Source organism: Artemia franciscana, chromosome 1 (genome assembly GCF_032884065.1).
Source record: "Artemia franciscana chromosome 1, ASM3288406v1, whole genome shotgun sequence".
In the NCBI taxonomy this organism is placed as follows: domain Eukaryota; kingdom Metazoa; phylum Arthropoda; class Branchiopoda; order Anostraca; family Artemiidae; genus Artemia; species Artemia franciscana.
This window is the reverse complement of record NC_088863.1, coordinates 59,074,319-59,101,456: the sequence shown is the minus strand read 5'-3', so window position 1 is coordinate 59,101,456 and position 27,138 is coordinate 59,074,319. Positions and strand designations below refer to the sequence as shown.

At 36.1% G+C, this 27,138-nt stretch overlaps 2 protein-coding genes across 2 annotated transcripts in view; one reads left to right on the top strand and one right to left on the bottom strand.

Annotated features, from left to right (window-relative positions):
* The window catches only part of LOC136032021 (uncharacterized), a 107,382-nt gene that overhangs the window by 18,320 nt on the left and 61,924 nt on the right, over positions 1-27,138 (top strand). The gene's annotated exons all lie outside the window — the stretch shown is intronic.
* Positions 836-7,174, bottom strand: LOC136032011 (uncharacterized). The gene is made up of 2 exons (XM_065712081.1): positions 7,098-7,174; positions 836-1,874 (listed from the first exon to the last, which is right to left on the bottom strand). The coding sequence occupies exon 2, from the start codon at positions 1,824-1,826 to the stop codon at positions 846-848; it is 981 nt and encodes a 326-aa protein (XP_065568153.1). The 5' UTR covers positions 1,827-1,874; positions 7,098-7,174; the 3' UTR covers positions 836-845.

Genomic DNA, 27,138 nt, shown 5'->3' with positions numbered 1-27,138 from the left:
ACAAGACCAAATGCAAGTCCACCAAGCCTCTCTTGGTTAGTGAAATTAAAAGGTAAAGAACATGGCATTGGACTTACATTCTCTACCAGAGGGGCTGAATTCCATTTTATGGCCCTTCTGTCTGAAAGTGCAATTTGGGGCCAGCCAACCTGTACTTTTACAAAACTTTCCTATTTACCTTCCCAAGATTTCCTCAGGAATCCCGTTAGAGCAGAGTAAAATCTGGGTAAGGCCTTGAGAGTCATGCCACTGATCCCTCCTTCCTAAATCTTATAACTAGAGACACCAGGAATTGAATCCCCGTCTTCACAGACAAAGGATTTCAACTCTAGCGCGCTAACCACTCGGCTAAGATGGCTCGTAGAACTACTTTACTAACAAGAAAGTAGAATTTTTGTTGATAATGGCTGTTAAGTGAGCTGAACCTTTCATGCTCTTAAGCGACGTGTTTCGATTGATGGCCATTTTTATTAATACAACAATACATCTTTTTTATTAAGATATATCATTAAATTTACGTGTAACTTCCACCTTTTAAGGTTAAAGACAAAAGGGGGTGAATTGTAATACATACTTAAATGGCCCGAGTTTCGACAAGAACAGGCTCTTAGTTTTATTTCTTTTTTTGGAAAGCACAAATGCACAAAAAACGATTTTCCTTTTTTTCCGTTTCCTTTTTCTTTTCTTTTTTAGAGTATATTACCATTTCCATTTTAAACAAAAAGGAGTATTTCCAACTACTCTAGGCTAGTTATAGTACCAATGAATCAATCTAGGCCAGGAAAGCCTAGGATAAGATGAAACAAACCCAGCCTTTAAGAATTGTTCCCCTTACCTTTAAAAATTTATGGAAAATCAGTAAATACAGTAGATGCCTCAACATCCAAACTCTTCACCAAAATCTCTGCTGCTTGTCTTTTACTTTCAATCGACGTTCCATCAACTTCAGAAGTTAGAGGAAGTGACTGTGTCTCTTGAGGTGGGAATAATTTCCTAACTGGTTTCACCGGGGATGTTCTTTTGACAGGTAATTTTTCAAGGAATTTTTGTCTTAAATGTCTGAAGACAGGGGGCGTAGCACAGCCTTTCATAGAATTTTCAACTTTTTCTTCCTTAGTATCACTAACAGAACTGGATTTAACAGTGGATTTTTTTTGTGCTTTGACAGGGGTCAAATAATTTCTAGCCAAAGCTCCAGGTCCATAAAGTCTTCCTATTCGTTGCTCGATAAAATTTTTCTTTCCAGTTGAATGGCTAGTATTTCCATTGTCAGTATCACTTACAGGGGTTACGAAAGGAACTTCTAAGGTCCTAAAATTCCCCTCTTTATGATCTATCCTATTTCTCACTCTACCTCTCTCGGGGATGTAAACTTCATTCACTCTAACTATGGGTATTTCAACACCAGCTTCATCGTTATTGTTATTTAAAAATGATGAAAAAAATGTCTGTCTTTCACTTCTTTCTTTTCTCAAATAACCTCTATCAACACTTTTGCTTCTCAGAGGCCCACTACATTTTGACGGAGGATGAGTTGGATTTCCTCTTGAAAACTTATTATTTAACTCCATAACAGCAACAGGACTAAGAAGGTCACCAAGAATAGTTAACGGAACGGAAGGTATTTCCCCAGGTCTGAGAGGCCTACCATCCCTGCTTTTGTTTAACAGCAAAGGTAACCGGTCTAAACTATTTTCCTGGGACCTTAGTTCTCTTCTGATATCAGAGTTATAACAAGTTAATTCCGAATATCCGTTGACTGAAAAGGAGATGTTGACATATGAGAGAGGGCGTGACTTTTGAGATGTTTGATTAGAGCTCTCCATTAGAAAGTACAATAGATGATTCCCAAACGCGTATGCGTATTCTTTTACCTAAAATAGAATAAACACCATTAGCAATAAAGAAAATCATTATATTTGACTTTTCCCCTAGTTTGGCTCTTTTAAGAACATGTTAAGAGTATAATCACTATTTGTAGTGAAAAAATCCATTTTTACACGAACAGATGAATAAAGAATTTAATTAAAAGGAAGAGGGGGGGGTTCTCTTCGCAAATGAGTATTTTCAAAGTTTTAGTTTAAGTAGGTTCATGTATTACAAACAATAAATAATAATTAACAAATTGCCACGAATATCTGTCAAAGAGTACCCCTGTTTTGTTTGGAGACTGGATGATCGATTTGGAACTCTTAGTGACTCATCTTTCAATCACGATAGAAGGAATGAACCAGGTGAAAAAAAACCTATGGTAATTTTACGAGGTAAAAAGACCCACTTTTGTCATCCAAATACTGCCATTAACTCTAATCAAATAGGTCAATTCTCAAATTTCCGTGTATGAACGGGGCTGTTTCCCCTCAACGTCCCGCTCTTTACGCTGAAGTTTTACTCTTTCTCTCAATTCTACTTTATTAAACAGTAAATAACCTTAGCGTAAAGAGCGGGACGTTGAGGGAGGAAAAGACCCTTTCATACACGGAGTAATTTCTGTTCGTTTTAAGTTTTAACGTCGCTCCTTACTTTCAGTGAAAAAAACTTGTTTTTTTATTTAATTTCTGAACGTTTTTTAATTAATGTATGTTTTTATTTTGGCTCTCCGCAAATGAATAATTAAAACGAAATTTGCGTATTAATTTTTTTTTTTTTTTGCTAAATGGCTTTCTCTTAGTTTTGATAAGATGGTTTTGAGAAAAGGGATGGGAGAGAAGGCCTAGTTGCCCTCCAATTCTTCGGTTGCTTAAAAAGGCAACTAGAATTTTTAATTTTTAACGAAAGTTTTTATTAGTAAAAAATATACATAACTTACAAATTAACTTACGTAACGAACTTCTATATTCGTATATTTCTATTATGTATATGAGGGGGTGCTCATATACACGATACAATTTTCATGTACAATTTTCAGAGCATGGGTGCTCCGAAGAGCGGATGAAGATTTGCTTGTTAATTTTCAGAGAAATTGCCAACAGATTGTTCTGGGTACCCGGATGACAGGCCGTGTTTCAAACAGTAGACTGTACTAAAATTGTGGTTCAATCCCGCTTTCTAGGGCTATAATGAGAAAAAGGTTGAGATGGCTAAAGCAAGTTCTGCGGATGAAAGATGACAGACTGATAAAGATTGTCCTTTTCAACCAACCGTCTAGCGCTAAACAGAAGGCAGGTCATCCGCGGTTGGGGTGAGAGGATGTCATAAAGAAATATTTAAGGGGAATGGGTAATTCCCGGAAGGGTGTTAAGGAGAAGGATTTGAATAGACTGGGATGGTGGAGGAGCGTGCGTAGCCGTTTTTGCCTCAGGCGGCATGGTGATGGGGTGAGTTGTCAATAGTATTAGTAGTAGTAGTCAATAAAGGAAGCACTTGTTTGCTTTTTTTTATTAAAAATTGTTTGACTATCCACTAATCTACCATCTGAAGGGGGGGAGGGATCGGGCGGACGGTTAATCTGGAAAAATTAGAAAAAATGAGGTATTTTTAACTTACGGACGGGTGATCGGATGTTAATGGAATTTGATGTTTAGAAGGATATCGTGTTTTAGAGCTCTTATTTTAAAACCCGACCGGATTCAGTAAAATTGGGGGGAGTTGGAGGGAGAAACCTAAAATCTTGAAAACGCTTAGAGTGGAGGGATCGACATGAAACTTGATGGAAAAATATGCACAAGTCCTATATGTGTGATTTGCATAACCTGAACGAATTCGCTCTCTTCGGGGGTGTTAGGGGTGGGGGATTAATTCTGACAAATTGAAAAAAATGAGGTATTTTAACTAACGAAGGAGCGTTTGGATCTTAATGAAATAGTATATTTAGAAGGACCTCGTAACTCAGATCTCTTATTTTAAATCCCAACCGGATCCAGTGTCATTGGGGGACATTGTGGGGGGGGGGCCTGAAATCTCGGAAAACGCTTAGAGGCGAGGGATCAGGATGAAACTTGATGGGAAGAATTAGCACAAGTCCTAGGTTCGTGATTGACATAACCGGACTGGATCTGCTCTCTTTGGGGGAGTTTGGGGGCAGGGGACCTAATTCGGTAATTCGGAAAAACTAGAAAAAATGGCCCAAAATCTTGGAAAACGCTTATAGTGGAGAGATCGGGATGAAACTTGGTAGGTAGAATAAACAAAAGTATTAGATACGGTGATTGACGTAAACAGACTTGATCCACTCTCTTTTGGGGAGTTAGGGGGGGGGTTCCAGTGCTTTGACGAATTCAGTGCTTCTGGACGTGCTAGGACGACTAAAGTTTGCGTTTTGTCCCAGATGAAGTAAGTGCGTCATATAGGTATGTCATTGCTGGTCATTTGATTAGAAATGGGTTTTCTACATGGAAAATAATAATGGAGAAATTTGAACACCTTAGAAAATCGTTAATTATGGAGATTCCAGATTAAGAACAAATTATTCCATGAAGATAATGAACAATAGAAAATGCTCAGTTGATAAAGATATGGAGACATTTAGACAAATTTAAGCATCAAAAAAAGACCCAGACTTGAGCCACTGATAGAAGCTATAATTTTCAGTTATTCAATCTCACTTTCTAGTCAGCCATGTAAAAATAGGATTGGAACTTTGGCTCATTAGCGTCCAGATTAGAGTTGGAACAAGCTCAAGTACTGTGTAACCTAGCCCACAGAGTAAAAGTTTTCCAAAAAATACAATAGAAACCCTAAATGCGGTTGTCAGTAGCTTTTTGCCCCAATGTGCAATCGAAAATTTTGCTTCACTGGCAGTTTCTACCAACAAGGCTGAAAGGACCTTTTCCACGTTAAGAAGAGTGAAAAGATTTCTAAGGAATTGAATGGCATATACTTAACTAAATGGCCTTGCAGGTTAGAACATTCACGGTGATGTATCCTGCAATACAGAAGAGGTGATAGATACTCCTGCAGTAAGTGGGCCAAGAAAACTAAATTTGCTTTTATGAAAGGAAACCATTGTTTTTTACATCTTGTCATGTAGTATAATTGTTTTACTGAAATTGAATGCGTTTTTATAGCCAAATCGAATCTTTTATTCGTATTTATTCTTAGAAAAAAATCACAGTAATAATAATGAGCTAGTCTTTCAATTTACCGTAAACTGACTGACATCAACCGTTATTTGTCTTTTGGATCGAATCACACAATCCAAGGTAAGAGGGGTATAGTTATTTTTTTAGTTGATAGTCTTAGAATGGGGAAAGTCTAGAAAGCCACCAAAGCTTACTTCTCTGTGAGTATATCCTCCTGCTGTTGCTAAGGCAGGGACTAAAACAACCCTGTTTTCTCCTGGAAAATGGATTGGTTTTTCCAGGAGAAAACAGGAGAAAACAGGAAAAAACAATGGTACTGTCATGGGAAAAGCTTACTTCTCTGCGATTATATCCCCCTGTTGTTGCTAAATCAGGGACTAAAACAGCACTTCCCCTTTAGGTTTATCTAATATTCTTATGAAAAACCTTGATTATGCCCATGACGACAAACACATTAGAGCAAACAGAAATGGCCAAGGTCAACCTTCTGTCACCTACTTCTGTTCATATTGCTCAATGTATTCGGCTGCTTGGTTGTTCGGCCCTCCACATGATATGATCATAGGTCTATTACAAGCCAAGCTCACTTCTTTTTATCGCTTTTCTTTCTCAACCACTAAACGGAATAAAATTTTCATTTTTTCAGTTTTTTATAGCGATTCGCAAATGAAAATATAAATATTAACTGTATATAATTGCCACCCTCCAAAATTCATTGTGGCAATCCTTAGTCAAAGTTAACTCAAATAATTCAGAAATGAGATTGGGTGTGGTGAGGTGAGGTCGTCGCCTCTTATACATGATAGACTCAGGCTCTAAGATTTAATGTCGCGTTTTGTGTTCTTTTAAAATAAAATGCCTGTTTTGTTTCATAAGAGGTAATGGTAACCATTCAGTGTTACAAGATCAAAGCCTGTCTTAAGTAATTGCATATCCTATATACCATATTCAACATACACACTTTAGCATTTCAAATTGATGGAAAAGCTGGAAAAAGGCTTTCTCTTTCAAATATGTAAAAATATGAAAAACTACCGAACATAGCTGAAAACATAGCTTCAATATGATATTTAACATAAAAGAAAACAATTTTACTCAAATGAAAGCCAAGACTGATATTGAAATTTTAAACAAACTGAAATTATTCCAAATAAACACTGGAACCGTCGGGACTGAACAAATGTATTTTTGAACTACTATAAGCCTAAGAGTAAAGAGCTATAAGCCCTTTGGTTACTAAGGCCAGGGTTCTTTCTTCATTAGGTTGAAGCCATTATTCAAAGCATACAATTAGTTTCAGCTTTCTTAATTCAAGATGTGCTAAATTGTTACCATCACTTCCAATCGAATACAAAATAATTCTTTGACTGAAAGTAAAAACCGACATTGAATCTTAAAACGAAATATGAAATCGAGATCACTTTCTTCGTTAGTTTCGCCGTTACTTTGAAAACAATTGGGCAATATGTTTGTACATTAGGGATGGGGGGGGGTAAAATATTACGGGTTTGCACGTACAATGGGCTAAGTTCAATTATTATGCATATTATAAAATAAGAATTGTTTTCTAACTTCAAACTGAGCAAATTCTTTACCTCCACTCCCATATCATAATATGCAAATATATAGCCCCAACTTCCCTTTTATTCTGTCACTTGTCTTGCCCCATGCTAAGCTGAAAGAAACTAGCGAAAGAAACCAGTTCTACAGTGCTTCAATGAACAAAGAACTTGAGTGTCGGCACTTTAGCCCCTTTGTAAGCTCAAAAAGGGAATTTGCTCCAGAAGAAGTAATTGAATTTGGAAAAAGTATGAATGAGGCATCAACTGATCTATTCACTTTTTCTTGCCTTAATTATCTGAGATTGTATTTATTTACCCTATCCCCTTCTCATACGAAAGTCAAAGTAGTCATTCTACATTAGTTTTAACTTTCTCCAATAGTTTACAATAAACAGAAAAAAGATACTAGCCATTAAGACTCAAATATGAATATTTTCACCTTATCTTCTTCTCTCAACCAAACAAATTAAACCAAACAATTCTCTGAACAAATAAATCAAGAAATAAAATTTACCTTGTCAGATGTTGCCTTCACGAAAATTCAAATCAACTGGATCAGAAAATTGTATATGACAAAAGAGATTTTTTTTTTCATTGAATCGGATCTGGGATATTAATCGATTTAACTGCTCAGCGCATACAGACACAGCAATCGAAATTAAAATCAAAAGAAAGAAAAAAAATATTATAGTCATCACGATGCTTAGACTTTTTTTTGCATAAATTTTTAAAACATCTGCCTTTGAGTGAAAAGTAAAGGTACATTTTTTAGCCTGAACCGATCTAAAATATGAGTTTTTATTAATTAATTAGTCAATTGACGATCAAAATACAAGGCTGTATCCCAGGGAGGGGGGTTAGTTCGGGGATTTGATCCCCCCTCTTGAAACGTTATCCATACTTATAAAAACGTGAACAAAAAGAATATAAATACATTTTTAATGCATTTTTTAAAGTTTTTCTCGGCTGCCCCCACAACTCCCCCTACTCTGCGAAAAATTTTGGAAACGACCTTGTCAACACAATCACCTGACGTAAAATTTATCGAACAGTTCGTGGTAACAAATCAAACAGTTCCTGGTAACGAACTGTAAAAAAGGAGCGACCCGACTCAATAGTAAACGAAAGTCTATTTAATAGTAAACGCTGAAAAGTTTTTTATTGTTTTAAAAAGTAGAGTTGTGAGAAAGGGTCGATCTTTACCGTAACAAGCGAGGTGTTGAGGAGGGGACAACCCCTTTCATATACAGAATTATCTCTGATCGTTTTAAGTTTTAATTTCGCTCCTTAATTGCAGTTAATAGATCCAAAATTATAAAGACTTTCTTAAATAAATACCAGTATACAATATTAAATTGTCAATTCATATTCTTTTTTCCCCAGTAATTTTGGTTATGATGGTGATGATGGTTATGATGATTTGGGATGATGGTGATTTTTTTTTCCTTTTTTTTTTATGGAACTTGGTATTTACCAAGTGACATATAGCGATCGCAAATTTTGTCGGTTGGTCCCGGTTTTGCTAGTTTTGGGAACTTCCAGATTAGCTAGGACGATGAAATTTGGCAGGCGTATCAGGGACCAGACCAAATTAAATTAGAAATAGTCGTTTCTCCGATTCTACCATCTGGGGGAGGGGGGATCGGGCGGACGCTTAATCTGGAAAAATTAGAAAAAAATGAGGTATTTTTAACTTACGAACGGGTCATCGGATATTAATGAAATTTGATGTTTAGAAGAATATCGTGTTTTAGAGCTCTTATTTTAAAACCCGACCGGATTCAGTAAACTTGGGGGGAGTTGGAGGGAGAAACCTAAAATCTTGAAAACGCTTAGAGTTTAGGGATCGAGATGAAACTTGATAGGAAAACATGCACAAGTCCTAAATGCGTGATTGACATAACCTAAACGAATCCATTCTCTTTGGGGGTGTTAGGGGTGGGGGGTTAATTCTGACAAATTGGAAAAAAATGAGGTATTTTAACAAACGAAGGAGTGATTGGATCTTAATGAAATTGTACATTTAGAAGGACCTCGTAACTCAGATCTCTTATTTTAAATCCCAACCGGATCCAGTGTAATTGGGGGACATTGTGGGGGGCGGAGCCTGAAATCTTAAAAAACGCTTAGAGGCGAGAGATCAGGATGAAACTTGATGGGAATAATTAGCACAAGTCCTAGGTACGTGATTGACATAACCGGACCGGATCTGCTCTCTTTGGGGGAGTTTGGGGACAGGGGACCTAATTCGGTAATTCAGAAAAACTAGAAAAAATGCCCAAAAATCTTGGAAAACGCTTATAGTGGAGAGATCGGGATGAAACTTGGTAGGTAGAATAAGCAAATGTTTTAGATAAGGTGATTGACGTAAACAGACTGGATCCACTCTCTTTGGGTGAGTTAGGGGGGGTTCCATTGCTTTGACGAATTCAGTGCTTCTGGACGTGCTAGGACGACTAAAGTTTGCGTTTTTTCCCAAATGAAGTAAGTGCGTCACATAGGTATGTCATTGCTGGTCATTTGATTAGAAATGGGTTTTTTACATGGAAAATAATAATGGAGAAATTGGAACACCTTAGAAAATCGTTTATTATGGAGATTCCAGGTTAAGAACAAATTATTTCATGAAGATAATGACCAATAGAAAATGCTCAGTTGATAAAGATATTGAGACATCTAGACAAATTTAAGCATCAGAAAAAAGAGCAAGGCTTGAGCCACTGATAGAAACTATAATTTTCAGTTATTCGATCTCACTTTCTAGTTAGCCATGTAAAAACAGGATTGGAGCTTTGGCTCATTAGCGTCCAGATTAGAGTTGGAACAATATCAAGTACTATGTAACCTAGCCCACAGAGTAAAAGTTTTCCAAAAAATACAATAGAAACCCTAAATACGGTTGACAGTAGCTTTATTTGTTGTTCTTTTTATTTACTATTCCGAGGGGTGATCGTATTGAAATAACAGTCATAGAAGATCGGGAGGGGTCCCATTCGAACGAAAATTAAAAGTTCTATTGCCCTGTTTAAGTGACCAAAAATATTGGAGAGTAACTGGCCCCCTTCCCACGCCCATTTTTTTCCCACAATTATCTGATAGAGATATTGAGATAGCTTTTTTGTTTAGTATAATTGAAATAACTAGAGGTAAAATGACCCCCGCAGTCTTTGGGGAGAGGCCTGTAAGCTATGAATTTTGACCATTGTTTATGCATAGAATTTTTTGTTGCGATGTATACAGACATTAATTTTATTTTGGGGTGGGGGTATTTTGTGCTTGGGGTTGATTTTCATTGGGGGAATATCCCTCAGGGAAAAAATCTCGGGGGTGGTGGTGGTTAAAATTCGGGGGGATATTTAAACCCTGGGGAATTTAACAGAATTCCTGTACAGAATTCTTTTTAATTGTCTTACATTATCTTTGTCAACTCAATTTTGCATGTGGATATGTTCCAGGGAATTATCCAGGTGCCACTACCTACGCGTTTTGGTTTCCAGTAAAAATCCTATGGAAGGGGCTATTTCCAAATTGATCGGTAAAACCATTAGCAATTAAAGTCTTTTACAAATGAAAGTATGGCCAGGATAATTTTTCAGACTCAACTGTCTGCAATAAATTTTACGGGGAGGGGGATTTTCAGCGAGGATGGAATTGTCTGGAGGGGACTTACCGGGGCGGGGGGTTACTTTATGCTGGATGCATTTCTTACGAAATCTTTTCTGATTGGGGGGAGGGGTAAATTTTTGAAGGCTGAGCCGATATATTTTCAGTTTCGTTTTCAGTTTTTGCTATAAAGACATGTTGTCAGTTTTGTTTTCAATTTTTGCTATAAAGACATTTTTTCAGTTCTGTTTTCGATGTTTGCTATAAAGACTGCTCAAAATATCATTTTTAAAGCAAAAATAGTCAAATATTGACATAATTAATAATTTTATAGTCGCACCACCTTATAAGATCTCACGCTTGACAAATTTCATCAAATTTCTTTAACGGTATTCTTTCTTATAGTCCAGTTTCATTATTAATTGTCTTCTTGCAGTAGGTGCTTTGCCATCACCAGAACTAGGACCATGAGGACCATTAATCTCAGATTCAGGTGTTACGTAAGAATTTGTCGAGCCATAAGCTCCCCAGGCTCACGGCTATTGTTGATGACAACTCCCTATTTGCTTACAGAATTGTTTTTTGTCCTTAAAAACTTTCTTGTAGTACGAAATAAAGTCTCCTAAACATTTTATATGAATATTTCTGTACATATTTTTGTTCTTTGATAAACATAATTTCCCCAATATCTAACTCATTTTTGAAAAATATATGAACGTTGCCCCGTTTACCCCTTCACCCACAGTTTTAAGGACCCGTCTTCCTCCCATGTAGTAATACAATTCCTATAGTTAGGTTGTATGCTTCAGAAAACGACCCTGACACGTGCTATACAAGGTTTTCAAGTCATTTAATCTGTTATTTCCCTAGCAGTGATATTTAAAAAAAATCATCAAATGTGATACTCTTTCATCTGGTTATTCTGGGAAAAATTTATAAATACAGCTCAAAAATATTATTCAGATATAACAAAAATGACTCTTCCTTCAGAAATTCAAGTACCTTCCTGACCTAACCTAACCTGACCTTTGCTTGAAATCTACCACCTCTTGTAGCTCCTTTACCATTGAACATTTTAAGAATCCTATAAATATATTTAAACTAGGTTAAATCAAATGGAAAGACTGAATAACCCAGGGACGGATCCAACCTTTCGTTGAAGGGGGGGGGGATTCTTACCGAAAACATCAGCCACAAGGCTGACTTTATTTTTCAGGTTCCAAGTTCCCCTGGCGGTCTCTTCTTTAACGAAAACCTGGTTTTCATATATTACAATAATGATTACAAAAACTGTACTTGATCAACTGACAACTGTTTACAAGCAAAATTCAAGCTTCCTGGCTCCACTGTTCGCAAACCTGTCGATTTCTCTGTCAATTCTGATATCGATGTCGTGGTGCACATTAAGGAGGGCCAAACCACTGAGTCTAGTTTGCCCCATCTGTTCTCTGAGCCAGGTTTTCAGTTTGCGTAAAGTTGAGAAGCTACGTTCGGCAGATGCCACGCTCACTGGAAGAGATATAAAAATATCAAGAAGTGAGCTGACATCAGGATATAGGTGTCTGTCCCATTCCTTGGCAGTTTCTTCCACTGAACTAGGAAAAATACCTCCTTCTCTCTTAACCCGAAGCCATCTACTTCTCGACACATGCATCTCTGCCAAAATAAGTGTTGCCCAGGTAGACGGCGCGGTTAAGCCGAGAAGTTGACCGTACATGCTACAGATCTCTTTGACGGAATATTGCAGCAAATCATCAGTACAATTCCCAATATTTGATGGCAGCACTACGGTTAACCAGAAAGAGTTCATCGTGTCTCTTGAGAATCAGCTCTTTTAGTCACTTATGACTGAGTCAAGAATAGGTATAAAAACAACATGTCGATAATATACTTCAGGCGTAGTATGAGGAGAATTATTTCGATGAACCTGTCTTTGTGCAATCCTTGGAACTTTAACAGCCAATTGGATTTTATCTGACAATTCTTTTACTTGCTCGAATGCTAATGCGAACTCTTCGTCACATGTTTCCCGTCGCTTTGCTAGAACATCCAAAAGATCGGAAACGTGGCCATAGACACCACCCAAGTCCAAAGTCTTCTTCTGGAATAGTCTACTAAGAGGCAAGGTTAGAGCGCAAATACTGTGTAGACACTGAAGGGAAACCACGAATTTACACTATGTAACGCTGTGACAAGTGTCTTTGTCTTTGGAGCGGTCGCTGATTCACTCCAGTGACTAATTTGTTCCAGAGACTGGATGATTTTTGGAAGTTCGGACACAAACTGAATAAGTGACTTTTGTCGCTCGATACACCTTGTCTCGCTGATTCCAATGAGCTGAGCTTTTAGAACCTTAGCCAAGACGTAATCTCTCTTCGCAGATGCATTAAAAAAAATGCAACAACTTCTTTTATAATGCCTATGGCATTTCTGATGCTCGAAACACTGAGTTTCTTGGCAAAGAAAGGTTCAGGGCGTGGTTAAAGTAGGGACAACGAGACGTATTTTTAGCCTTTTTCTGAATTTCAACTACAGCACCAAAGTTATTTGATTCCATCAGTGCACACCCATCCGTACCGATTCCAACATAGTCAAGTAAAGTCAAACCCATTTCTTCTCAAAGGCTTATAAGTAGCTGGCCAATAACTTTTCCGTTGACAGTCGGCTCTTTGTCTGCAGTGGAAGGCTCAAAGGTGGCATGATGAACGTCAACAAAACCTATGAAGTCCTCGTGTATATGGTTATCGAAGGCATAGCAGAGAGCTAAACTAAGTTGCGATGAATGTGACACATTTGTTGTCTCATCGAAAATGATGCTGTAATACCTTGCTGACTTTACTCGTTCTAGAATGACACCTATAACTTCTTTCGCACAACACTCAATCAATTGGTTTTGAGTTGTTTTGCTGATGTAGGTAGCATTTTTCCCTGATGTTTTCAGTTGTCCTTATGGCTGCTCAGGGGAATATTCTGCCTTCCTAGAAATATGATTGTTTCTAGAATCGGATTAAGCCTCTCACAGTTTTCTTTTACTTGCTTCATTCGCTGTTCGTTGCTGCGATTATTCATAGATTTGTGCGGAGAATGGTAGGCTCTTAGAAACGACTTTCCAGCCTCTACAGCGTCATGATGGTACTGGGAAGTATCATGTACTGTCAGGTCTCCATCTTTTCCCAGTAACTTAGCAAATTTTGTGATAGGCTTTGTGACCAGCTTTTGTAGGAGAACCTGTCTGTTTGAACCCCGCTAGCCCCAGTTACAAAAAGAGAGCAGTATTTGCAAAAAAGGCCTCTCTGGGCAGCAGAATATACAAGCCAGTGGAAACTCTGCAAATGAGAATCGTTCAAGTGCCTTTTTTCGTCTTTCCCCCGCTTTAAATGAACAGAATACGGCATTTGGCATCCAATCAGGAGTTTCCGTGGCCTCTCCAGAAGCTCGCAATTTGTTTGGTCGTCAACGGCATGTATTGTACCGATGTGGATCCCAATATTGTTTTCCAGAAAAAGGGTAGGGGGCGGGATGTTGTTTGATGATCACTCTGAACACTAACAGGGTTAACAGAAGATTGTAAAATGTTTGGAATTTGCAATGGAATTTGCCCGTGTTCGCCACTTCCAACAGAACTAATTGAAGAGCTACTTGCTGTTACAGTTACACTATCCCTTCTGCGATACTTTGAAATGACAAAGCTATCAAGAATCTTTTGTCCGTGTTTTCCCAACATCAATATCGCTTAAACGACGAAAATCCTCGTGACACATGCACATTCAAATTTCATTATACACTGGAACGAAATGTTTGTTTTGACACTTCAGGTCCGGTTGCAGTGCACAACCCCACTTCCAATGTTTACATCAAACAGGGAAGCAAGAACTAGCTAAAATTTACGGGGTGAACTGTTGCTATGCTATCAGGTGACAAAAAAATACTCGAGGCTAGCTTGATAGTGGAAAAGCTGTGGAATGAACGCAATGTTAAAAGGTTTTATAGTCTAGTTACAATAGTTAGAACATGCGTTAATGCAGACTTCCGTAAGTGCAGTAAAAAAATATGGCCCGTCTAGAGGGGGGGGGTCGATCTTCCCCCTCCCCCTCCACCTGGATCTGCCCCTGGAATAACCATCCCTAATAAAAAATAACTCATTAAGTAACTAATTCATTTGTCCTTAATTCATTAGTTTAGCTACTTGTATTATTATAAATAAACCATTTAATAATATTATTTAATTGAATAATTTATTCTAGTGATTTCTATTTGATATCCAGAACAGTACATAGTTTTCTTAGTATACTTCTCTTGACCCTAAATTTAAAATACATCGATTTTGCCAATATACACACATCAATTTCGCTAATACATACAACAGTTTCCATCACATCAATTACAATACATCGATTGCCAGAGAAATAGAAATTGGATTATACTCAACAATATATTTTTAAGGCAAAATTCCCAAAACAACCCCTAAATTCTAAAATTTCACTTATCTATCGAAAATGTTGTTGCTCTAAAAGCAAACTTCAGCAGGATCATGCAATATTAAATCCGTATGGAATAAGGCCATGTCCAGAGGGGTAGGGGGTTTGAACCCCCCCCCCATTTCCCACCAAAAGAAAGGTTTGTCCGACTCGAAAAACGTAAGAAAAATGAAAAAAAAATATGTTTTTAAAGTTTTTTTTTTAATAAGCTTAATTTCTTTTTCAATAAGAAAAAATTCCTTTGTGACCCCCCCCCCCCCTCCCACAAAAAAAATAGATACAGCCCTGGTATAAAAACATGATAATAACTTTTCGAGCACCCAGCACAGAATTTCTGTATTTCAGCTTAATTTCCGGAACGATTCTGAAATGTCGATTGTCAAATCCCGAATTTCTATTTCTTTACTATGAAATTTTAATTTTGGCAAAACATTCATAAGAACTTAGAAGATGAGAGAAAATCATACTTGAGATACAACTTTGGGACAATTATTTCCATGTTTTTAATAACTTTTGTAATTGATATTTATTGGTGTTCCAAATTTTATACCCAGCGCATAACTGAAAAGTCTAGCTTCGATTGGATTCATAGGCAAAGGAGAGGGAGGGAAAGAGAGGAGATTCGAATCTTTTCAGCAGCACATCCCTAAGAACGGATAAATTGAACTTGCCCAAACTTGATAGTAAATTCGAGTTAGGGTCCCGGTTAGGCCTTTGGATATTTAGACGTACTACGATCTTTAAGGAGGAGGAGGGGAGGAGGGGCAGTGAATGAGAGTAAATTATTATCATTAGTAGCAAGCGTACCAGAACAAATTGTCGGATCCAAACTAAACTTGAGGAATAATGAGGGGTAGTGGCCAACTTGCACCTAATGAGATCCAGCCAAAATTTTCCAGAGAAAAAGAGGGGGAACATCCCTAAATTCTTCTCAAACGAAGGGCCTATCTTATTCAAATCGAGCATGGTGTTATGTAAGAGCATGGTGTTATGGTGTTATGAGAACAGTAGACACAAAAAAGCGGTGTCTGGTATATTATAGTTCAATTACGATGGCGAGTATATTGTCATAGAATTGAATTTGCAAGACATAAAAAAATTAAAGTTCTTCGAAAAATATACATTTCTTTGATAAATCTACAGATTTAATTAGGACAACTACAGCCTATTTTACTGAAATTAATGCTCTATTTTAATATTCTTTTTTTTTTTATTATGAAGAGTGAAAAATTTGACGATCAAAGCGTTGCTTTAGTGGCCTATGATATCCAAGCTAAAAAAGTTTTGGATGTTTTAAGTTATGTTGAATAATGTAGTACTGAAGATTACATTTTTTTAAAACTCATCTTGAACTACTAAGGCTTCCACCTATATAAGTCTTTAAAACTGTATAGTATGAGTGCTAAGGGGTACCAAATTGGGACAAAAATACCTCTCCCCCTCCTAAATTTCAAAATAGCCTTTTTGGTGTCTTGATGTTATAAAATTTAAAATATGTCTACCACTGCTCCAAAAATTTCAGTGATTTGGCTAGTACGTGAATGATAAGCCTAAGTTATGTGCTAAGCCTGCTGCAAAAAGTCCATATGAAAATCATTCTGTTACAGTAGAGATTACACATCCTGCTACCCTAAAAGAGAAGCAAAATAATCATTTCTGACTTCTCACTAGCTCTTGCAATTACCAATTAGATGTTTCCATTCCAAAAAGGACCCAATATCATGTCTTTGCGGTTACAATTTATTGAAATAGCAATTATGCATAAGAAAGTAAATCTCAGAAAGACCCAAATTTTTTTGGCAGAATCTGCTCAAAAACTTAAGCTAGTATTTATTTAAATGAACCGTTAAAGCTGCCGTATTAAGCTAAATAAAAATTAATTTATTTATCATATCAGTTCTGGTACTTTGCAAAATAAAAAATAAGGTCATATACCAGTGACCAGCGTTGAAAAAAATATTATTTGGCTTTAGACCAGTGGTTCTCAACCTTTTTCAATTTTGGGCTATAACCCACCTAGGCATTTCTAATATCCTTATACCCCCCCTCCAGGTATTTAACTTTTGTTGTTAAAATTTTTACGTGTATTCACCTGAACGAAGGATAAAAGGCAATTAACTTTGTAAGTTTCTTTCGACTCGGACCACTAGGTATATTTTATCTTAATGACAAATTTGTTTCAATACAGCGTTTTTTATACAATGTATATCGTCAATGCAATAGTATAATCTATGTCTTTAGTAAATTTTATATGCTTTAGCTTTATTTTATTGCCTCACGCGTAATGATTTTTACCAAAAGGGTGCTATTTACAATTTTGAATCAAAAGGAAACTACTTTTAAATTATTTTAAAATTTACTTCCACCGATAGCCAAACAAAGACCTAGACTGGTCCAATCTAAGTGATAAATTTGGTTCAAAATAAGACCCCCTTCAGTCGCTGATAGGCAGAACTCTGTAGTAAAATGTTTTGATCTCAAAGGTACTTACAAATTCTTTAACTTCATTATAAAAGTGTTAGCGAAATTAGTGGTTCAGTCTTTCCTAAAAAAAATAAACAAACAAAAAGACAACAACAAACAAATCGATGTAAGAGCCTGGCTTTGAACCTGATTTAACAAAAGAGGAAAAAAAAGTAAGAAAAAATAGTAAATACAAATATTGGAAAATTTTCAGTTATGTTTGGCTCAAAGTATATTACTAATTAATCAAATAATAATTCTTATTTAAAATTAATTATTCTATAATTTCGTGAATGCACAATTTTCATTCCCTTTATTGAAATAGTTTCACGATTTTTCCTGTAAATTCGGTTATCGCCTAATTAGTAAGTCTTCCAAGTTTGCGTCAATGGACTAGCTCTGAAATCAGATTTGTGGTAACAAACTGTAAATCAAGAGCAGCTTCTACCCAAAACTCTAAATATATATATATATAAATATATATATATATATATATATATATATATATATATATATATATATATATATATATATATATATATATATATATATATATATATATATATATATATATATATATATACAGAAAATTTTCAGGGGGAGAAGGAGGGATTCCCTCTTATAATTCGTAAAATAGTCTTAAAATAATAAAAAAATAGGCTTTTCAACTGAAATTGAGGAGTAAAATTAAAACTCAAAATGAGAGTTTTTATTGTATGTATTAGGGGGCAGCCTCTTCCTCGTCCCTCGCTCTTTACTCAGAAGTTTGACTTTTTTTTCCTCATTACTTAATAATGATTAAATAAAAAAAGACAAGTTTTTTGAAATAAACATAAGGAGTGACATTTAAACTTAAAACGAACAGATATTACTCCGTATATGAAAGAGGCTTTTCCTCCTCGACGCCCCGCTCTTTACACTAAAGTTTTTTCTTGTTTTAAAAAGTAAAGTTGCGAGAAAGAATCAAACTTTAGCGAAAGGAGCGGGGTGTCGAGGAGGAAAAGCCCCTTTCATATACAGAGTAATTTCTGTTCGTTTTAAGTTTTAATGTCGCTCCTTACTTTTATTTCAAAAAACTTCTTTTTTTTATTTGATTTCTGAAAGTCTTTAAATTAATGCATGTCTGAATTTGGCTTTCCGTACATAAATTACTAAAATGAAATTTGTATATTAATTCTTTTTTTGGCTAAATGGCTTTCTCTTAGTTTTGATCAGACGATATTGAATGAATAATAAACTAATCAGACGATTAGTAAAAAATATACGTTACTTAAGAATTAAGTTACGTAACAAACTTTTATACTCTTATATTTTTAATTATATATATGAGGGGGTTTGTCCCCTCGTTAATACCTCGCTCTTCACACTAAATCTTAAGTTTTGTCCCAATTCTTTAAGAACAACCCCTGAATCAGAAAGGTCGTAGAATAAATAGTTGAAATTACTAAACATAATTTAGCATAAAGAGCGAAGTATGTATCTCCTCCTAAATACCTCACTCTTCATGCTAAAGTATTTTTAGAACCCCTCATATGCGCAATAATCTCTGTTCGTTTTAAGTTTTAATGCTTCTCCTTACTTTCAATTGAAAAAACCTTTTTATGTTTATATTTTCATTGTTTTTTTAATAGTAATGCTAGAAATTCCCGCGACCTTTTCATTGAATTTCTCTTCCCCCATGAAATATTCCTCCAACGAAAGATCTTCCAATATAGCCCCCTCCCTTAAGTGGGTTGGTGCGCTGGATTCAGGATCCTGTGTCTGAGAGGACGCGGGTTCGAATCCCGGTGTACCCAATGCTTCAGTTTGGGACGCGGGTCAGTGGCGTGATCCTGTAAGCTTAGCCAGAGTCGAACCAGCTCTAAATGGGTACCTGGAGAAATCTGGGGAAGGTAAACAGGAAGGGTGTGCGAAAGCACAGGTTGGCTGGCCCCCAACCCCCCATTGCACTTCCTGGCTGAAGGGCCAAGAAACGGAGATCAGCACCGCCGGTACGGACTGTAAAGTCTAAATGCCGCATCCTTTACCTTTTTTACCCCTCCCCTGAACCCCACACCCAAACCAAAATCTCTTCTTCTTGAAAGAGAAGGAGAAAAAAAAAATATAATAATAATTGATTGTTAGACAAATTCTTATTTTATTATTTTTTTTATTTATTTATTTATTTTAGAGATCCTTCTATAACCAATGGTAAAAAAAATTAAATATTACTGCTATTTTACTTAACCTGTCGTATAATTCACAACAAGTTATATAATCGCAAATAATAAACGTTTAAATAAATATCACTAATATACATGTAAATTAAATGACATAAAATCCAAACATAATACAATTTGAGGTTCAGTTGGGTGTGGGGTTCAGGGGAGGGGGCTATATGAGAGGATCTTTTGTTGGAGGAATATTTCATGGGGGAAGAGAAATTCAATGAAAAGGTCGAGGGAATTTCTAGCATTACTATTAAAAAAAAAAAAAAAAATGAAAATATAAACATGAAAAGGTCTTTTCAATTGAAAGTAAGGAGAAGCATTAAAACTTAAAACGAACAGAGATTATTACGCATATGAGGGGTTCTAAGAATACTTTAGCATAAAGAGCGAGGTATTTAGGAGGAGATAAATACTTCGCTCTTTATGCTAAATTATTTTTAGTAATTTCAACTATTTATTCTACGGCCTTTCTGATTCCGGGGTTATTCTTAAAGTATTGGGACAAAACTTAAGATTTAGTGTGAAGAGTGAGGTATTAACGAGGAAGCAAACCCCCTCATATATATAATCAAAAATATAAGAGTATAAAAGTTTGTTACGTAAGTTAATTCTTTCGTTACGTATATTTCTTACTAATAAAAACATTCGTTAAAAATTAAAAGTTCTAGTTGCCTTTTTAAGTAACCGAAAGATTAGAGGGCAGCTAGGCCTCCTTCTCCACCTCTATTTTTTCAATATCGTCTGATCAAAACTAAGAGAAAGCCATTTAGCCAAAAAAAGAATTAATATGCAAATTTCATTTTAATAATTTATGTACGGAGAGCCAAATTCAGACATGCATGAATTTAAAGACTTTCAGAAATTAAATAAAAAAAAACAAGTTTTTTGAAATGAAAGTAAGGAGCGACATTAAAACTTAAAACGAATAGAAATTACTCCGTATATGAAATGGGTTGTCCCCTCTGCAATCCCTCGCTCTTTACGCTAAAGTTTGACTCTTTGCCACAATTCTACTTTTTAAAACAATTAAAAGCTTTAGCGTAAAGAGCGGGGGATTGCGGAGGGGACAACCCATTTCATATACGGAGTAATTTCTGTTCGTTTTAAGTTTTAATGTCGCTCCTTACTTTCAGCTAAAAAAATCAGATTTCTATTTAATTAAATAAAAACACAAAAACAAGTTTTTTTAGCTGAAAGTAAGGAGCGACATTAAAACTTAAAACGAACAGAAATTACTTCGTATATGAAAAGGGCTGGTTCCTCATCAACGCCCCGCTCTTTGCGCTAAAGTTTTGTACTGCTTTAAAAAGCAGAGTTGAGAGAAAGAGTCAAACGTAAATAAATAAATTGAAAATTTGTATTATTGCTCATCAGCTGTGTTGGTTTGGGGGATTCCAGAAGCCTGAGAAAATTACATTTCAATTCCCAATTAGTCTAAATCTACATGGGCTTTCAGATAAATATAGGAAAGGGGTATAAGGGGAGGAATTAATTCTTATATATATATATATATATATATATATATATATATATATATATATATATATATATATATATATATATATATATATATATATATATATATATATATATATATAGATATATCCCTTGGGGGAGGAATTAAGCTATCCTCTCTTTCTATTTAGAATAAACGTGAATAAATAAGAATACAATAACATTTACGGTAGAATTATAGTTAATTGACTTCTTGTTATCTTGGAAAGGGTTTAGGTTAGGAAAACGAAACTTTCAGGGATGCGTCTAGAGGCTAAAGTATGTCCTGGGAAGGTATTTTGAAGTACCTACCTCGGTAAAATTCTAGTTAAATGATTTCTTGCTATCTCGGAAAGGGTTTAGGTTAGGAAAATGAAACTTTAATGGATAGGTCTACAGGCTAAAGTATGTCCCGGGAAGGTATTTTAAAGTACCCACCTAAACTCCTTTTCCGTCTAGAGGGCCCTGAAATTTGCCTACATGACAGGTCATACCTATTGAAATTTTGACAAAACAACTTTTTACCTTAATTTTCAGTTACTAGTTGCTTTTACTCTACCTTTAGTTCTGAAAAACGCAACTCCTGTTATTTGAGTAGAATTTTGAGCCATTTCAATGTTTTCTTTCAAAATTTAGGAAATGTATTTGTATATCTTTAAAACCTTATAAAATGGAATTGAGCAAAGTTATGAAGCTGAAAACGATTTTGTTGTACTTCAATTAAGCAGAAGATCTATTTTGCAAGGTTTCACTTTTATAACACACATATTTTTAAAGGTCATCAAAGGTCAGGCCCTCTAGAGGGAGAAGGAGTAGAGGTAGTTGCTTCAAAATACCTTCCCGGGACATACTCTGGCCTGTAGATTTATCCCTGAAAGTTTCATTTTACTAACCTAAACCCTTTCTGAGATAGCAAGAAGTCAATTAACTAGAATTTTACGCCTACCTCTACTCCTTCTCCCTCAAGATGGCCCTGAAATTTGCCTACATGACAGGTCTATACCTATCGAAATTTTGACATTACAACATTTTATATTAATATTCAGTTACTAGCTGGGTTTTCTCTGTCTTTAGTTCTGAAAATGCAATTCCTGTTATTTGAATAGAATTTTGAGCCAAATCAATGTTGTTTTTTTTTCAAAATTTAGCAAATATATTTGCATATCTTTAAAGCCGTGTAAAATGGAATTGAGCAAAGTTATGAAGCTGAAAACAATTTTGTTGTACTTCAATTAAGCAGAAGACCTATTTTACAAGGTTTCACTTTTGTGACACACATATTTTTAAAGATCATTAAAGGTCAAGCCCCTCTAGAGGGAGAAGGAGTGGAGGTAGTTGCTTCAAAATACCTTCCCGGGACATGCTTTAATCTGTAGATTCATCCCTGAAAGTTTCATTTTCCTAACCTAAACCCTTTCTGAGATAGCAAGAAGTCAATTAACTAAAATTTTACCGAGGTGGGTACTTCGAAATATCTTCCCAGAATATAGTTTAGCCTGTAAACCCATCCCTGAAAGTTTCATTTTCCTAACCTAAACCCTTTTCGTGATAGCAAGAGGTCAATTAACTAGAGTTTTACCTCCATTTCTATCTTATTTTGATGCATTAGAAGAAACTTAACAAATCATCAGCTCAAAAATGCTTTTTGGGCTACACCTCCCTCCTCCCATTAACTGAAAACACAAGTCTTCTCAGAAGTAGGCCTAATTGTTTTATGTAACTAACAGACACTTACAAGGACTTTTAGTAATGCAATATTCTAGACTCCGAACAGTATACAAATTAAAAAATATAAGTCTTATAAATGTTGCTTTTCTGAGTTCTATTTTAGAACAAATCTCATTTCTTTTTTTTCCAAACATTTACAATTCGTATTTTCAACCCGGTGACAAGACATAAAACTTTCTGTTTCCAATAGTTTACCCTAGAGATTTAAACACCCACAATCACACAAATAAGAATCACCCATCTTGGAACAAGCCCAATTGCAGGAATGCTACTAAAACAAAGGAAATTTGGCGAATCAAGTAAAATGGTTGTTTTTCCTTGAAAGCGAAGAAGGGTGAACCAGTGGCTGGTGATTACCCCCCTCCCTCATAAAGAAAATATCCCTTGCACTTACCCTCCTGTAGAAAATAGTCCCCGTTGAAACCCTCCTGTAGAAAATAGTCCCCGTTGAAACTACCCCTAGGAATATTGACCCCCACAGAACATACTCTCCCAAAAATACCCCCCCCCCCTAGAAAATAAATCCGTGGAAAACTTTCCCTCACCGGTGGAAAATACCCCCTCCCGGAATATACCCTTGGTATGTACTCCCCCCCCCCCCGAGAAAATAAGGTTTCCGAAATTTGAAATTTTATTTGACTTATTCTTTTATTTCTCAAGGGGGAGGCATTTTGGTACTTGTTTCTTATATTACCACTCACTCAAGGTGTTTTTAACTTACAAAGGAGTAATCGGATCTTAATGAAATCTCATATTTAGAAGAACTCATAACAGAGATCTCTTGTTTTAAATCCTAACCAGAACCAGTGTCATTGGGGGGGGGGTGGTAAAATCTTGGATAACGCTCGCTTAAAGCGGTGAGATCAGGATGAAACTTGGTCGGAAGAACAAGCACAAGTCCTAGATACGAGATTGAGATAACCGGACCACATCCGCTTTCTTTGGTAGAGTTGGGAGGGGGGTGTAATTCGGAAAAACTAGAAAAATCAGGTATTTGTAACTTACGAACGGATGATAAGATCTTAATAAAATCTGATATTTAGAATAATCTTGTGCTTTAGAAATCCTGTTTTAAGTCCCGATCAGATAGTTTTACTATCTGATTAATCCTTCAACTACCCCTAGGAATATTGACCCCCACAGAACATACTCTCCCTAAAAATACCCCCCCCCCTAGAAAATAACTGTGGAAAATTCTAACTCACCGGTGGAAAATACCCCCTCCCGGAATATAACCCTGGTAAGTACTCCCCCCACCGGGAAAAAAAGGTTTTCGAAATTTGAAATTTTATTTGACTTATTCTTTTATTTCCCAATGGGGGGGGGGGGCATTTTGGTACTTGTTTCTTATATTACCACTCACTCAAGATTACGCTGTGTAAAACTTGTAATTTTTGAAACTATAATTTCTCGTAAATTTCTCAAACTATAAAACTTTTAAATCGTAAACTTGAGTGAGTGGCGTATAAGGCACAAGCACCATTAACGTTGTGTAAAACTCAACAACAGCCATTGCTATAGGCATATACCAACACCATATTCCTCTTTCATAGGGTATTTCATTGAGCCTATGTTTGCCGCTTAAAGCACGAATCCTTAAAGCCGTCAAGACCATTGCTCAAGTGATAGTAACCATCCGCTTCACACATACCAACAATGTACTCATCCTCAAATGGGGTTCCCATCTAGCCTATGTCTACTCCACTTTTTGTAGTCAATTACAGACAGTTGAATTTTTTGTTTCTGGCCCAAATCCCTTGGCTTATAATTGCAAGTTCACTTGCATAAGAGTCGAGGCAGATTGCAGGAGGCCCTTGTAGGCCATGATCGGGATAAAACTTGATGAGAAGAATAAGCACAAGTTATAGATACAAGTGATTGACATAATCGGAACAGATTCGTTCTCTTTGAGGGACCTGGGGTTTTTAATTTGGAAAAATTAGAAAAAATGAGGTAGTTTTAACTTAATAATGGGTAATCCGATCTTAATGAAATTTGAGTTTTAGAAGGATATCGTGTCTCAGAGCTCTTATTTTTTTATCCCGACCGGATCCAGTAACATTAGAGGGAGCTGGAGGGGAACGCCTAAAATCTTGGAAAACCCTTAGAGTGGAGGGATCCGAATGTAACTTGGTGGGTAGAATAAGTAAATGTCGTAGATACGTGATTGATGTAACCGGAATGGATCAGCTCTCTTTGGGGGAGTTAGGGGGTTGAAGTGCTTTAGCGAGTTCGGTGCTTCTGGACGTGCTAGGACGATTAAAATTGGTATGTCAGGGACCTGCACAAATTGACTTGATTCTGTTGTAGAATGTTCCCGGATTTTACAAAATGGGGGAAGGGCTGAAGAGAGGGGAAAAATTAGAAAAAATGAGATATTTTTAACTTACGAGTGGGTGATTGGACCTTAATGAATTTTTGATATTTAGAAGGACCTAGTGTCTCAAAGCTCTTGTTTTAAATCCCGACCGGCAGTAAGCCTCTGATTTTCCTTTTAAATCAATCTATTGATTCTTAGAATTTTGCTAGAGCTCATACTATATGGGCTTTTGGCTCTTCCAACTTCGTCACAAGTGCCATATGAGCTCTTAGCTCTTGTTAAAATAGAATTGGGAAAGCTGACTCTTCATTGTGCTTCTGCGAGTCTAACGGAAACATGTAATCATATAATTATAGAGCAAAATCATGGGGGGGGGGTCAATGTGACAGGGACGCCAAGGAGCAAAATCTTAGGAAAAGCTGAATGTCACAAAGGGGCCAATAATTGACGATATTGACAAATTTATTAAGAAAAATAGTGAAAAAAGAAACAAACAGAGAAAAGGGGGCACGGGAGAAATCTCGGGGGGTTAAGGGTCCCGTCCCCTGGATCCACCAGTATTCTAGTCCTTTATTATAAGTCGAAAGGGATTGGAGACCAACTTGCTAAGGGAGGGAGTATTTTCCAGGGGAAGATTCGCCGGTGATTATTTTCAACAAGGCGTATTTTGCACGTTTTTTTTTGGGGGGGGGGGGTGCATTTGTCGGAGAGGAAAGACTGTGACAGATTCTTTGAAAGTGTGGTATATTCTTAGGAAGAGAGCTATTCTCTACAGGGATGATTTTCCATTTGGAAGGGAAGTTTTTTTTTGGGGGGGGGGGGGTAGACTTTTCATCAGAAATTTTACACAGGGGAAATTTGGCTGAATTCAAATACAAATTTGCTCATTCAACTCATGATAAATAATACATGAAGAACTATCTATTAGAATTATCTACGAGAAACTTATCGATTGAAGGGAGGGATCTTGGAAAAGTTTTCAACATAGAAGTAATTTTCGGAATGAATTAATAAACGATCAGAAATAAAGTAAAAATTAGTAGCTTTTTTTAGTAAGAATATGAAGAATAAGCTAAAAAGAATTTTTCATCCGGAACAGTGAACTTTTTTTGGGGGGGGGGGGATTTGTAGCAATGACACACTTTTACGATGGCAAGTTCATGGGGGAAGAATTTTATCTGGGGGAACTTCTTTAGGGTAATTACCATGAATGAAGAGGTATTTATCGGAATACTATTCGAAAAAAATCAGAAGTTAAATTTTAAGAAAAACTATTTTTTCATTTGAAAGTGAGGAGAAGCGCTAAAACCTGAGAAGTTTATATGTGGGCTGCCTCCTCCTCGATACCCCACTCTTTAAACTAAAGTTAGACCTTCATTCAAAATTCTTAAAGAGAGACTTTTTTTAAAGTGTTTAAAACTTGAGCGTGAAGAGAGATGTATTGAAAAGGAGGCGGCATATATACGGAATAATATATGTTCTCTTAAAGTTTTAATATTATTTCTTACTTTTAATAGACAAAATTATAACTTTTTAAATTTAATTATCATAAAGATTGATAACTTACAACTTCTTGAAAATACATTTCTAAACTCCTTCCAAAATCCCAAGGCTATAATCAAATTCTCCAATAAATAGTTTATTCAAATTTCCAAATAAGAACTACAGTTTAACCCACCCTCTAGATTAAGCCTTTTGCAAGTAATTTTATGGAGTCATAACCTGTTTTGGTATTTTATTGATAAAAAGGACAGTAAGTGAAAAATATCCCCCATCCGAATTTTCATATATTAGATCTACCGTCCATTGATTTCCACTGCGAAGGACATATATTAAAACCCGGTATATGGGGTAATCTCCAGTACCTACAACTATTTATCAAGACCTGTTAAAGGTTTGACACATTAATATTAGACTTCAAAATACCACTTCAACATCAGAGATTCATCTCTTATACGCCATCTTCTATTTGAAGTACCTACTACCCGTATATTTGATAGATACGCCTTTATATCCATGCCAAAAGCTAAAACAAGAGACATCCAAGGCTACCACTATATTCTTATTAACAAAATAAGTCTTGTGACGTATTTTCTGATTATCCCATCACCTTCCTATTAGGGACATCACCAAAACAAGTTCGGTGATGTCAGGTCTAAGACGTGCCCGGATTCGATATTTGTACCTTTCTTAATCAAATTGGCATGGCCGCAAGAAACTTGTTTTCAAACATGCCATGAAGGGCTCATGCCTGTTTTC